This window comes from Leptonotus elevatus, chromosome 10, assembly GCF_054856555.1.
Source record: "Leptonotus elevatus isolate MCC_2025b chromosome 10, RoL_Lele_1.0, whole genome shotgun sequence".
Lineage (NCBI taxonomy): Eukaryota > Metazoa > Chordata > Actinopteri > Syngnathiformes > Syngnathidae > Leptonotus > Leptonotus elevatus.
The window spans coordinates 21,566,705-21,580,107 of record NC_141248.1 but is presented as its reverse complement, the minus strand read 5'-3'; the positions used below and the strand labels follow the sequence as shown (position 1 = coordinate 21,580,107).

At 41.4% G+C, this 13,403-nt stretch overlaps 2 protein-coding genes across 5 annotated transcripts; one reads left to right on the top strand and one right to left on the bottom strand.

Annotated features, from left to right (window-relative positions):
- Positions 1-119: 119 nt before the first annotated feature.
- Positions 120-7,804, bottom strand: slc5a8l (solute carrier family 5 member 8, like). Its single transcript, XM_086087892.1, has 15 exons — positions 7,451-7,804; positions 6,714-6,779; positions 6,492-6,543; positions 4,955-5,022; positions 4,666-4,820; positions 4,220-4,360; positions 4,020-4,149; positions 3,854-3,942; positions 2,843-2,955; positions 1,441-1,508; positions 1,284-1,370; positions 1,006-1,202; positions 479-588; positions 319-404; positions 120-233 (listed from the first exon to the last, which is right to left on the bottom strand). The coding sequence occupies exons 1-15, from the start codon at positions 7,802-7,804 to the stop codon at positions 120-122; spliced, it is 1,830 nt and encodes a 609-aa protein (XP_085944018.1).
- tshba (thyroid stimulating hormone subunit beta a) lies at positions 960-12,115 on the top strand. Of its 4 annotated transcripts, none has more exons than XM_086087890.1 (5): positions 960-1,217; positions 3,848-3,930; positions 7,458-7,816; positions 10,232-10,423; positions 11,681-12,115. In XM_086087890.1, the coding sequence occupies exons 4-5, from the start codon at positions 10,262-10,264 to the stop codon at positions 11,951-11,953; spliced, it is 435 nt and encodes a 144-aa protein (XP_085944016.1). In that variant the 5' UTR covers positions 960-1,217; positions 3,848-3,930; positions 7,458-7,816; positions 10,232-10,261; the 3' UTR covers positions 11,954-12,115. The 4 variants fall into 4 exon arrangements, with proteins under 4 accessions (XP_085944016.1, XP_085944014.1, XP_085944013.1 ...); XM_086087888.1 differs by having other exon boundaries at positions 960-2,626; XM_086087887.1 differs by having other exon boundaries at positions 960-3,930.
- Positions 12,116-13,403: the final 1,288 nt, after the last annotated feature.

Genomic DNA, 13,403 nt, shown 5'->3' with positions numbered 1-13,403 from the left:
TCTTTTACAAAACTAGCCTTTGAATTAAGTGATGTATATACATTAATAGTAATGCAAAACTAAGCTGCAGCATTTACCTTGAATACAAGTCAGAGGTACAGTATCTAAATGTATTATTATTACAGTTTGGTTGCTTCAACAAAATTGTCACTTGTTGGTTCACATTGTTCAAATCCTGACTTGTTGGCTCCTGTGTGGAAGTCTGACGCACCCTTTTTTGTTTTCCCTGAAGCCTGTTGTGAAAAGGTAATAGAGGTGTAGAGAACCTTGACATGAAATTTTTGTTTCAAGAATTGTAATCATAAAACGAAGCTGTACCTGTGATTTACTGCTACCACTGAAACACAGCAAGTCGCTTTTCTTCACAAATAGTTGGGAGTTGAGCTTGCCTTGCTTGCAGCCACCTATAAACAATTGTCTTATTGTGTTACACGGTTTCATACATATGCCACAGTGGAGGTCAACGGGTGGTCCTCACCTGTGATCATGCTCACCAAGATGCCGATCACGATGGTTGTCAGTGTACCGAGGAAGGAGATGTAGAGGTAGGACAGAGAGTACCAAAAGTCTGCCAAAGGGGGCCTAACACTGATACACACACACACACACAATCATATATTATCATATGCAGTATTGTGTGTAGTGGAGTATAATTTAAAAAAATTGACATTTCTGTCATGTTTGGAAAAAAATGACTGATTTACAACAAAACATTCATTGTCATTTCAATGGAGGAAAATGATTTGAAATGTTTAAATTAGTGTGGTCACAGAACGACTAAACTCCTATCTGAAGGCCCCTGTCTAACATTTTTGTCTAGAAATGTGTTATTAGATTTATTTATTTTTTCATGTTATATTTGCATCTTACAGAAAGCCAGGATGGAAAACCACTTCCCCTGAGTTTTGTGTCTGTCAGATGTTGTCAAAGGGTAAGATTTATAGTAAGTTAACTTCTCTGTTTGTGCTTGTTTGACAGGAATGTCAGTTATTTCGTGTGACTTACTCGGGTTGCTGAGTGGGAGTGACTGGAGTGGTCCAGGGAGCTGCTGTGGTCGCGTTGTTGTACTGGAGTGTGCTGTTGCAACCCGCAGTACTGACGGGGAGAGGGTTTGTCTTCGCTGCCGTCGGCGGGTAGACCTGACCTCCGATCCCCACCCACAGTGTCAACCCCAGGCTGACGAGCATTCCTGTCAGGCCTCCCTGCAAAGTCAACAAGTAGGTGTTGAAATGGTCCCTGCTTGTGCTAGCAGGTGTGTGTGTGTGTGTTTTAGTTATACTCACGATTGAGTTGGCTGTGCGGAAAAGCATGCCTAATAGATACAGCCCCAGAAGTGGCCCGCTCAGCATGCCAAATATGGAGAGAGCTGCCTGTGGACACAACACTATCATGACACTGCGCTGCAGAGCATAGACTGTCAAATGTGAGAGTCAGGTATACCTGCAGAACGCTTCCCAACTGTGAAGCAACTCCAGCCATCCCAATGCACACAGCACCAAAGAACACACCTAATGAGAAAACAACAGATTTTAGGTAAAGGAGAGCTCATTTGCAAGGTCGCTGACATTCTTTTGTCAAAATTCTCACAGTATAAAGAATTACATAACACCTAGCATCCACTTGTGACACTGTAGTTTGAGTCGAGCCTTTTTGTGGGCAGCTCTGTCTTGTGCAAATGCCCAGTATGGTTTTTGGTTACCTACGACAACCAACTGGTGGCTAAGATAGGGCGAGCTAAAAAGAGGGCCTTCCCAGTGTTGTCTACTTGTTAGGTATAGCAACTTTTCCAATGACAGGGACTTTTTTTTCCTCCAGAGCAGATGTTGATTCTGAAAATCAGCCCCGCTGTTTCATAACAGTGGAACAGAATTACAAAAGAGCTTGCAATTTTCAAGTCAATTTTCCATAATACATATGTCCTCTTTAAGTGGTGCATTCTGATTTGCCTGTCTAGAATTTCAAGTAGTACACCACACGCTGCACAAGCAGTAAAAACACTCGTGGCAACATTTTTCCTCAGCATGTCTGGGGTCTCTTAAATTTAGGAAATTGTTTAAAATTATCAAATTGCCTATGTTTGTACTGTACCTTGTACTGTATGTTTCAGAAGATGTCAGGTCTGCATTTACAAAGACTTAACAGTACACATTGAAAGAGATTAACTCATGAAGACAGATGTGATTATCTAACCCTGCTGTTAACATTCTTCCTATATAGTACTAATACATATACAGGTATCGTAACATGCATCTTTCTTGACAGCTTTGAGAAAGTACTGGCATATTACCACCTGTATGTTTGCTTAAGAGTTTATGGCATCTGAATGACAGAGATTAGATAACATTTGAAATATGCATTGTCAGTAAAAACAGCCAGCATCTGGCCTGTGCAATTTTGGCAAGGCGCGACATTCAGAGTTGAATGTTCATTCATCCAAACCGCTTATGCAACGCAGTTTTTCAGGGAGCTCAAGCCTATTCCAGCTGATTTCAGGTCAAAGGCGGACTGTTCCCTGGACTGGTCGCCAATCAGGCACAAGGCACATGTAGTAACGAAGAATCATACACTTTCCCATGCACACAATCTCTGAGAGGAACTGAACCTACACTGCATGCACCGAAATCAGGTGTGTATCCGCTTACATAATCAGAGTTTAGATTTTAATGTATGTCTTTTAAAGGCGTGTTTAGTTATTCAGGTTGATAGCATCAATCAGTTGTCAATCTAATGAGATTTTAATCGGTTGGTAAAGCTATTCTCATCAGAATTTGAATGTATTCATACAGAAATAAAAACTGTTTTTCTTTCTGGGTAACCATTGAGCCTTTTTATCGACACTTACTGAGGCCCATGCTAATCCAGGTGGTCTGCTTCATTGAGAGGTTTTTGCACAGGGGGCGAAGGAAGTCTTCCACGGTGACAGCAACAAGGGCATTGATGCTGGAAGACACTGTGCTGAAAAACATACCCTCATCATGTAGCATGTACAGTATGTGATCGTTTTAGTATTCAACGCAGGCCAATACATCCTTTGATATTCCTTCTCTGGAAGTACACTCCCTCAATGAATCACAGCTTATTTGCTTAACCACTTTAACATTAGACACACCTACACAAAAATTAGCTTTTGCGAGAGAGAGAAAAAGTCAGAGCATAATTGTGTTTGTAATTTCCGGGTATGTAGCGGTTCTGCAGCATTCAGAGCATTGTTTAGCAAGCATTTTTTTAATTCATAACTCTTCATAATGAAACAATTTATTATGCCAAGACAGAACATTTGTGCCCTGTGAGGTTGTATCAAATGCTCCATACGGTCTGGAGGTTTCCAGTGATTTAGTATATCATTTCCAATGATATACTAAATCAATAAAATCCAAACTCTATGGCCCACCACAGCTGTTACAGTCCACGATATGTCGTGACCGTTTATTTTTGGTTTTGTTGTATTGTGCCTTGCCCTGCTCCATGTCAGCTAATATCATCCGTGCCTTTCTTACGCAATAATGGGGGCTTGTTCGGGATCCGAGGTGGATACGGGGTGTGCGGGAGTTGATGTGGCTTTTGTAGTGCACTAATTTGGTGCGTGTTCCCCACCCCCTATGCAACTCCCTAGTGAATAAAGATAATTTAGTTATATTTATTAATGGTTAATCCCAGGTTTAGGTCTTTTGGCCTTTTACACAGTACTATATAAAAACAATCACCTACACTGATGAATTGATTTGAATAAATTAGAAGTGTCACATATCTAAGTGGCCCTTGCATCCTTCATTTTTTTTTTCTGTACGTGGCCCTTAGAATAAAACGTTTGCACACTCCTGCTCGAAATGCATTTCTCTTTCCTTAGCCTCACCTCAGAGTGCCACTGTATGCAGCAGCCACAAACAAACCAGGGATCCCGGGGTAGGCAGCCAAGATGTCCATGACCAGGTAGGGAAGCAACTGTTTGTTGTACAGACACCACAGTTATTCAATGCATAGGATGCTGTCTAATGATCGGTTTGTGAAATGATGGCTACCTGATCGGTGGAACCAACATCGCCATTGGTGAACGGGTCACAGTTCTTGTAAATGGAAAACATGGTGAGACCAGACAACATAGCCAGAGTGAGAGTCACGCACAAGCCCACCATGTTCAAATATAAAGATCTGGTTGGAGAGAGAGTAGCGGTCAGGGCACGAAGGCTCTTCAATGTTAGTATGGTGTAGGAATGCTCACATCTTGGCATGGCGCAGAGTTTTGCATGAGATATAGCGCTGCACCTGGGATTGGTTTATAGCGAAGACTGACAACCATGTCATACAACCACCTATAGTGATGCTCCAGAAAGTATGTCGCCTCAGGGGATCGGGGTCAAAGCTTAGTCAAGTTCAAAACAAAAGACAGTTTATCAATCTGGAAATTATTTTTATTATACAGGGGATCTTCGGTTTACAAGTTCTAAATCACTTATATATAAATAAACAATTAAAAGACAGTAATTATGAATGTGACATGAAAATTATTGCTGAAAAACGTTTTGAAATGATTTCTTGTGGCAATACATTTGTAGCCTCACAATGCTGCATGTTGAGATCAAGTCAACCGAGCACCCCCTGTATTTTCTGATTCTTAAACAGATAGCACCTCTTTCCAATATTGATATTATACCCGCCCGTCCTTACTCAAATGTCTCAAGTCTGCCTCCTTGATCGGCGTCTTCCCAAATCTTGTCCAAGCCTCCCTGAAGCACGGCCCCTCTCGCTATTACGGCCACAAACCCGACCAGCATGATCACCATCTGTAGCACGTCGGTCCAAATGACAGCTTTCAGGCCACCCTGAAGACGACATCAACACGGATGAATTTCAGCCAGTTGGAACAGACAAGCAAAATGAAGCTCAGAGACATTAGGGTGACAGAAAAAAATCATGTCACAGTAAACACAGAAACACGTGAGGGTGCTTTACCAACCAATGTGCAGTAGATGATGCAAACTGCCCCTGTAGCCACCAGCACTCCCCACAGATCCATTCCAGTGACTAAATAATCAGAAAAGCACAGTTAAGTGGGTGTCAACTATTTGCATTAGCAAGTAAGTGTATTATTAGTGACAGCTTTTTAAAGTGTACTGGATCATTAGAATCCGTTCATTTCAAAGACTAGTTCAAAAGATTTGTTCGCCAAATTATTCGTTTCGCCACCCCAAATGGAAGTTAAGAAAAAAGGGGGGGGAAAGCAAATTTTGAACACATATAGACACGAATGAGTGGATTTGTGACTGCCCCTGGCAAACTTTACATCATCCGCAAGTAAAGGTCTCCTTGCAGTTCCGTATAAATGTCCTTTTGCGTACTTCAATGTTCTGCATGTCTGTTTCGGTTTCTGCAATGTCAAATACTGTGTGCGTGTGTGTGCCTTTGTCTTTACTACATTATGGGGCCCATAATCACGTTTTTTTCCCAGTTTAACTACCATTGTGGGAATCGGCTTGTCCTTATGGGGACATTTGGTTCAGACCTCTTTTTGAGGGTCAAAACTTGGTTTTAGAGCATAGGTTTAATTTGGGTTTTTGTTCGGGTTAGGGTAAGGGTTAGTTAGGCAATCAGTTGTGATGGTTAAGGTTAAATAAAGGGCTAGTAAATGCATTATGTCAATGAGATGTCCCCACTGAGATACAAAGACAAACGTGCGCGTGCACACGCATGCGATTGGCCAGGAAGTAAGTCGGTTGTATTTACTCCCATAACACACCTTCCTACCTGTGCCAATCTACAAAAATAGCAAAAGAAAGGAAACTCCACCCATGTGCGCAGTTGGACTGCACTTTGCACTTAACTTGCGCTGGGCATAAAAATTTATCCCAAAATTGTAATATGCTAGTAATGCTGTTTTTATTTTATTTAAAATAAAGGTTTGCACAACCAGATGCCTGCCCATCATCTGCAGTTGAGCTGAGTAAATAAGCTGCTAAGCCACTAATACTAAGCCTTTATTTACATAAATACAGTACAATTGGGTGCATGTCGTTGAATCACCAAGACAATATTTAGTTATCACTTGTTAATTATTCCAGTTGCTTCGCTCATGTGTTTAGGTGTGGTCTGCATCGGGGGGAGGGGGGGGGGTAGTTGTGGGACATTTTCCTCTACATTATTGGCTCTCAGTTAGGTCAACAGAAGCGTATAGTACTGTATTTGTTTGCTCTATCTGCTTCTCTGTATCGTCACCTTCCTTTCTGCTAACCTCCCTGCTTGCTGTTCTACAGACACCTCCCACACAAACACTATATCAGTGCTTTTAGACCATTAGCGTTGCCTACCATCTGGATTCCGGATTTTTCAGCAGTAAATACCTGCTTTTGTTTTGTCAAGACCTTTAGGTTTGCTGTGTTGAGATAGACCAAGTGGCAAAATAGACCCTTTAACAATGTATGAATTTATAAAACAACAGCTCAGATTAAATGTCACTCATTAGAGACTGAAGTTTTCAACGTTTAATAGTGACTTACTTTGATTCAGCGCGAGAGCCGGAGCATAGATGACCAAACCGGTGTACAGGATCTGTTTAGAGAGGCCGCCATTAGTTAATTGGATTGGAAACAACGCAAGCTTGCCATTCATATTCATGGAACAAGGAAAGATGTTTTATTTTCCATAAAACCAGCAGGGAAAACAAAGACAGGTGTTGTTTGTCATGAGGAAGAGCACATAACTTGTGTTGCGTTACTAACCGTCTGCATGACGTACATGAAAGTCCCAAGTACGCGAATGAGCCGGTTGAAGCGCATCTCCAGGTACTAGAATTGAAAGGGAATCATGCAAGTTAAAATCCCAGATGGTAGTCCTTATTTTTGACTTTCTGTGACATGTTTACTTGAACCACTACATTTGAATCCTCTGGGCTCTCTTCTGACCATTTGTGTCCACCACACTTACTTTTTTGAACCAACCAACCAACCAATTAGCCAATCATGGTTCACTTTTTTAGTCGACAGAAAGTGGCAAAATGAGAGAGGTGACCAAAACGTCTTTAAAAATGTTAAAAATGACAAACAAGCTCCAAGTTAGTAAAATCAAACAAGGCCTGTGGATTAAATACAGTTGTACTCATAAGTCGACATACCCTAGAGCTTTGTAAACTTATGAGCACAGATAGAAAAAGGCTTAATGCCCATATAATCCAAAATACTGTGGTAATTGTTTTGACTTTAAAGAAGTTGAAGTGGACATGAGTAGAGATGTGCATGTAAACTTTGGTGATTCATAGCATACTAGCATAGCTTCTGTTCATGTAAAGTTGTGCTCATAAGTTTACCTACCACAGGGGTATGTAAATGTATGTGCACAACTGTAAGAATATTAAATGATTGGCAACAGCTTTGTTGTATTTTGTGACCTCTTAGTAAAATTGCTGTTATTTTCCATCCATAAGTTACATTAGAACTGTACTTATTTGTCTTCCTCTTACTTCGTAGGCACTGGTGATCTCCAGCCGGTAGAAAAGAGGCACAAAGATTTCAGCACTGATGATCGACATGAGGACGTAGCTGATGCCAAAGAGCCAGAAGGACGTTCCGTACAAGTACGCCTCGGCTGGCGTGCCAATAACGGTGACGCCGGACATGAAGCTGGCCGTGAGCGACATGGCGACGGGTACTGCCGTCATCTGCCGCCCGCCCAGAAAGAACTCAACGCTGCTGTTCTCCTTGCGTCCTCGGAAGGCCTGGAAGAGGCCGAGGGCAGCCGCGCCCACAATCGTACCCGCAAACACAACATAGTCCCACACGGAGAAGGTGGCCACTGGACCACCCGTGCCGACCATGGTTGAGCTCAGGTACGCTTGATGAAGCTGGATTACCTCAAAATAAACCACTTGTGCAGAAAATGAGATCACAAAAAGTAGCAGTGAGAGAAAAAGTCCTTTCCGAGGTCATCGAAAACAAAAACAGACACATACAGTGGACTGGAGTCACCAGCACTGATTCACACGGGCACTCCTCTGCCGCGCAATGTGCAAAAGCCTACCTGACAACCATAAAGATTATTTCACTTTGTTAATAATCTGTCAAGGACAGCCTGGGGCTTTGGTCAGCCATCATCTCGTGCGTTTGTATAAAAAAAAATAAAAAAAAAATTGTCCTCGTGGTGTATCAGCTGTTGTTCTGATGTCAAACAAAGGATACAACCTCAGTGAAACATTTCCCATCATTAAGCAGCTCCAGATTGCTTATTACTTATTCCTTATCTAAGAAGGCAGGTGGATCTTCAAAATTATCTCATCAGACTGCCACGTTTGATCGAACCCCAGAGGTTCGGTGAGTCTCAGAGGTTCAGCGGAGGTCAAGACATACACCCGACTCAAATGTTTTGTGATGAGATGCCCCGCTTGGCAATCATTGGCTGCAGGTGACCACGCTACATTGCTCGGCCTATCTGTACTGCAGGGAATTTGTGGGTTAATATCACTATTAAGTGCTTTTCAGTCATCGTGAACATTGAGAAGAATAATGAAACTCAGGTTGTATCAAAAGTAACCCAACATTTTCAAACATATAGGTACAATGATGGGTCTCTGAAAAATGTTTTGTTTCGTTCTGCACTATTTGACTAGAACGAGTCATTTTGATCATGTGTATTCCGTTTTCATATCGATATTGAACATTTTGCACGTGTCTCTGAAATTGCTGTCCACACTGTCATTGTGAGCTAACTACACCTTCGAAAAAAATCTGTCACAGAACAGAAATTTTGTAATTCTTTAGTAGAGGCTGAAACAGTGGATAGTTGCAGAATAAGTCATTACACTTGTTGATAATTTTCATCATATTATATGTGCGTATTTAGATGGTGTCCGCTACCCATCTTAACCTGTCCGCTCTGTCATAGTAAAATGTGACTTGATACTGTACCTTTCAAGAATTCAAAATATGTTTGTTAAACAGTATACAGTCACCTTGCCAACTAACTGAATAATGAACTAAAGGTCCACCATGTGCTCATTAAATTCTATTTGCCAAAAATGTCCACCCTGTCAGCAAGCTTACATATTTTGTGGTTTGTATGTATATTGTCTGCTTGCAGGGAATTTATTTAAAAAAAATAATAATAATAATAATAATAACACGGAAGCTTGTCAAATATGCCTTTCTAACAACATAACAGCTCCTTAATACAATGAGTATGAAGTTAAATGGAAAATCTCTGATTTAGGGACTCTCAAAGGCTCCTTACGGTTCTATTATGACTCTTCTGTGTTTCTAATTGATGCCACCTGGATGATAAAGGGCTGTTTGCAAGCATAATTGCAAACCACACGCCTCAATTATCCTCAACAATGATTCAGCAAAAGATTAAATAAGGGCGTCACACTATCATTAAGTTTATAGAGTACAGGAAGATTTTCAGGTTTATAATACTTTTTGTTGTTTTTTATGCTCTTGAGACTAGATGACACATTTAAGGGTGTGACACTTTTGTGGACCATTCACAGTACTCTTTTACTGACTGCACTGTAGCCAGAAAAAAAAGATAGTGTGAAGACACTATTTCCTGGTTTAATGATTACACAAATGAGAGACAGATTAGAGTATCTTAAAACACAGTGAAACTCTTGTTTAATATTTGAGAGGCTCATAAGAAATATCCATTCCTTCCAGCAAAAACAAGTAGAGTGCTTCTATTGCACTGTTTCACAACCTTTATTGAGCTGACGCACTTATATTTTTATATTGGAAAGATCTCATGGCACACCACCAAACAAAAATATCGTAAAAAGTCAGTTGAACACAAATATGGTGGACAGTGCACAAAGATTTAACACAACTTCTGCCATCAAGTAAAAGAACGTTGTTACCACTTTACATCACTGCACTGGAACAAATATACATTATATGTAGAAAATAAATTATAATTATCTGGCAAACTAAGTGAAATTGATGATCTCTCATGGCAAAGCTGTGGTCAAATCACACACAGAAACTGGGGATTATTTTTGACTGGATACTAAGGTAAAATAAGTAATTCATGTTGTCAGCGTAATGGACTTATTAGTGGTTCCATTCGATCACAGATTGGCGATAAAAGGGTAGACAAGACAACGGACAATACATTATGTATAGTGCACTGAATATATAAGTGCCCTAAGGACTTTGTCGCGGCATCGCCAGGCTTCTCTCAAGGTGATGCAGAAGAGGAGAGCACATGATAACATAGTAAAATGACATACTCTAACAGTCTTTTCCTTTGCTAGGTGCCCCCGTGACTCGAACCCCGGCTGAAGATGAATGCTGCCGTGGTTACCTGCTGCCTCCTCTTGCTGCTCTGTCGTACGGCAGCACCAATGTGCATAGCCACCGATTACACTTTGTTTGTGGAGAAGCCCGAGTGTGACTTCTGCGTGGCCATCAACACCACCATCTGCATGGGATTTTGCTTCTCCAGGGTTCGTACTGTGCATACTCAACAACCACAATGTAGATCTTGCATTCAGTAGAGTATTAATCACAATGTTAACAAATGTACCAAAGAAAAAAATAGGGATTTCAACTTGATCCAGATCTGCACCCAAATAAAACTTCTTGCTTGTCCAATCCCACTAGCACTCAACTAAAGCAGGGTATACACATAAGATTTAACATCTTAAACACATTTTTTAAATGTGAGAGTATATGACATTTCTACGTTATTACTGCTCTTAAGTGAGAAAGGACACACAGCCACCTGTTTTTCTGGTTGCGCGGATTCTTCCATCCACTTACTGAAAGGCTGTAATTTACGCACTTTGGGTGGACCAACCCTAAACATTTGAATAAGTTCCACATATTTAATCTATGTGAGACAGTGCTTTTACTATTGCATTAGGCTACACATATCAATTGTGGGAGAATAGGACCAAGAGCCAATGGTGAAACGAAGGCGACCGCGCATACAATATATTAACTCATTCAAACCCAAAAACGTGGTAAAAACGTTTATTACTTTGTCCTTCACTCACAATTTTTTTTACATGTGTTTTATGTTTTTTAATGTAAGAGAAGGCTTTGTTGCAGCTTCTGACATGAAGAGGTGGCTTAAAGCAATGGTAGTTTTTTTTTATTAAACGGCCAGCAGGTGACAGCAGAGTATAAGAGATCAGCCAGGCCATGTTGCAACAAGCTCTATTCATCAGTGTTTTCACCAGGAACAAAATAGTAACAGATAAAAATGTTTTTTTCCTGATGAAAGAAGATACTCTAATCTTTCTTTTGGTAGGTTCCATATTTTACAACAATAGAACACAATATTCTGTGGTCAAAATCCAGTAAAACAGATGGGAGCAAAGGGCGTTGCTTCAGTGAAAATGGCTGGGAGTGAATGAGTTAATAAAAAGTGTGCAAGGCTTACACATAAATTGGAAAATATGGCAGTGGTGTACTCAATCAAGATGACCAACATCACACACATCGACGGCTGTCTTTGTACCAAGACTGCCCTGTGAGTGGCAGCGTGGTGCCACAGGGTACCCAAGCTGACAGAAAACAAAATAAAGAGTAGCAGTAAGCTGTGTTGGTACTCTGCTCATGAGTAAAATTGAATGCAATTGTATTATACAACCAGTACTAGTTGTTCCAAAGCTTACCCAACAGGCATCATATTCATTTGGAAATGTTTCCATATCGTTTTGTACACCAACACTGTGCTGCTTGTGTACGGTGAGCAGGACACCAACATCAGGGACATATTCGGCTCGCGCTTCCTGATCCAGACAGGCTGCACCTACGACAGGGTGGAGTACCGCACGACCCAGCTTCCCGGATGTCACGGAGCAGCCAGCGCCACCTTCGTCTACCCGGTGGCCCTCAGCTGCCACTGCGGAGCCTGCCGTACTGACACCGACGAGTGTGCCCACAGGGCAGATGGGGGCGGCACTACATGCACCAAACCGGTCCGGCATATGTACCCATACTCTAATGACTACATGCTCTCCTTCTGAATCCACTGGATGTCTTGTCACCATCTCTTTTGTCTGCGTCAGTGAAGGCATGTGATCCTCATGTGTCACCGACCTCATTCATCCCTCATGTGTACAAATGTGCTTGTTTGACTCCCAGGCTGATTACGTGCACTTGATTAAAACCTCTAAATAGCCTCCCAACTAATCTGTGCTTGACTTAATCACATCCGGGTTTGACTTTCTGTTTACTAAACACACGGCCTGGTGAACTTTCCACAATTGTCACTTCGGAGACTATTTGATGTGACTGCGAGGTCTGTGCACACAAGAGCCCGTCAAGATATTCTGTTGCTTGATTGATGGGGCCTAATGTCACCAAGAAAGACAGTTTATATTCTACTACAATACATTGGAAATAAGCTTTCCAAGCTTTACAAAATCGAACACACATCTCGAGTGTTAACCCTGCCAAATTCAAATAATTAAAAAGATCAGAGTACTAAAGTAAGGCTTAAAAATCAAGAAGAAAAGCACACTATTGTCTCCGCTTTCAAATGCTGCGGGCGTGTCTACTAAATATGCTGAAACGGTGAATCACAGTACAATCAACGGTAAACTGTCAATCAAATACTACTCCTACGCCTTGGAAAATGGATGCTACTTTGTCCGCCATCTCATGCCTACACATTACTACATCTTTGAGCTGAGAAATGTAATCTGTTGCAGCAGTGTCACAACTTTTCCCTCTGAGGGCCAAATACAGAAAAATTGAAGGATGCAAAGAGGCCCTTTTTTTATTTGTTTTATTTTTATCAAGAACACCAAAGTCAATCAATTGCATATTGTTTACATAATAGGACTTTTTGAAAAAACTGCTACCTGAACATTTTATAAGGCAAATAGTTTAGGAATTTAGAAGATTTTGGGGTGGTCGAGACTCTGTAAGCCACCGGAAAATATCCGACCCACGCGGGCACGGGCAGAACTTGCCAACTCCACCCAGGAAGGCCACAGCCATCCACATCCTCAGCACTGGGAGGCGAACGTGCTAACCATTCATCTACTGTGCCGTCGAAAGTAGATTAATAATAGTTAAAATAGTTGATTTTCATCTTTGCATGTTTAGAAAAGTTGTACAGTATATAAAACTGGCCGCTTAAAAGTGGATGGCGGGCCACGAATGCCCCCAGGCCATAGTTTGGATTATATCCAAACACTAGTTGTCACTCTGGAGGTTGCAATTCTGCATTCATTACCACAATTGATGGCTGTTTTTAAGTCCACTGTGGTGGCATATCTGGGTCAACATTATCAACACTGTGCTAATATTTCTACATTTCTTTTCATTGGACTGTGCGCACTAAGTGGTGTGACGCATTGCCAAGAAAATCTCAAGGTACCTCTCTTTCGAGCAATACCAGTCGTTGGTGGTTTGAGCCAAGGTGTTATTCGCTTCTAGGGGGGGGGGAATGGCAGCTAGATGTGATAA

Excerpts from the sequence above, each read along its gene's own strand:
- slc5a8l (XM_086087892.1), bottom strand. The coding sequence starts at position 7,804 with ATGGTCGGCACGGGTGGTCCAGTGGCCACCTTCTCCGTGTGGGACTAT. Across the intron at positions 1,203-1,283 it reads TCCGCACAGCCAACTCAATC|GGAGGCCTGACAGGAATGCT; the intron begins GTGAGTATAACT and ends TTGACTTTGCAG. Across the intron at positions 234-318 it reads GTGGTAGCAGTAAATCACAG|GCTTCAGGGAAAACAAAAAA; the intron begins GTACAGCTTCGT and ends TTTTCACAACAG.
- tshba (XM_086087890.1), top strand. The coding sequence starts at position 10,262 with ATGAATGCTGCCGTGGTTACCTGCTGCCTCCTCTTGCTGCTCTGTCGT. Across the intron at positions 10,424-11,680 it reads TGGGATTTTGCTTCTCCAGG|GACACCAACATCAGGGACAT; the intron begins GTTCGTACTGTG and ends TACGGTGAGCAG.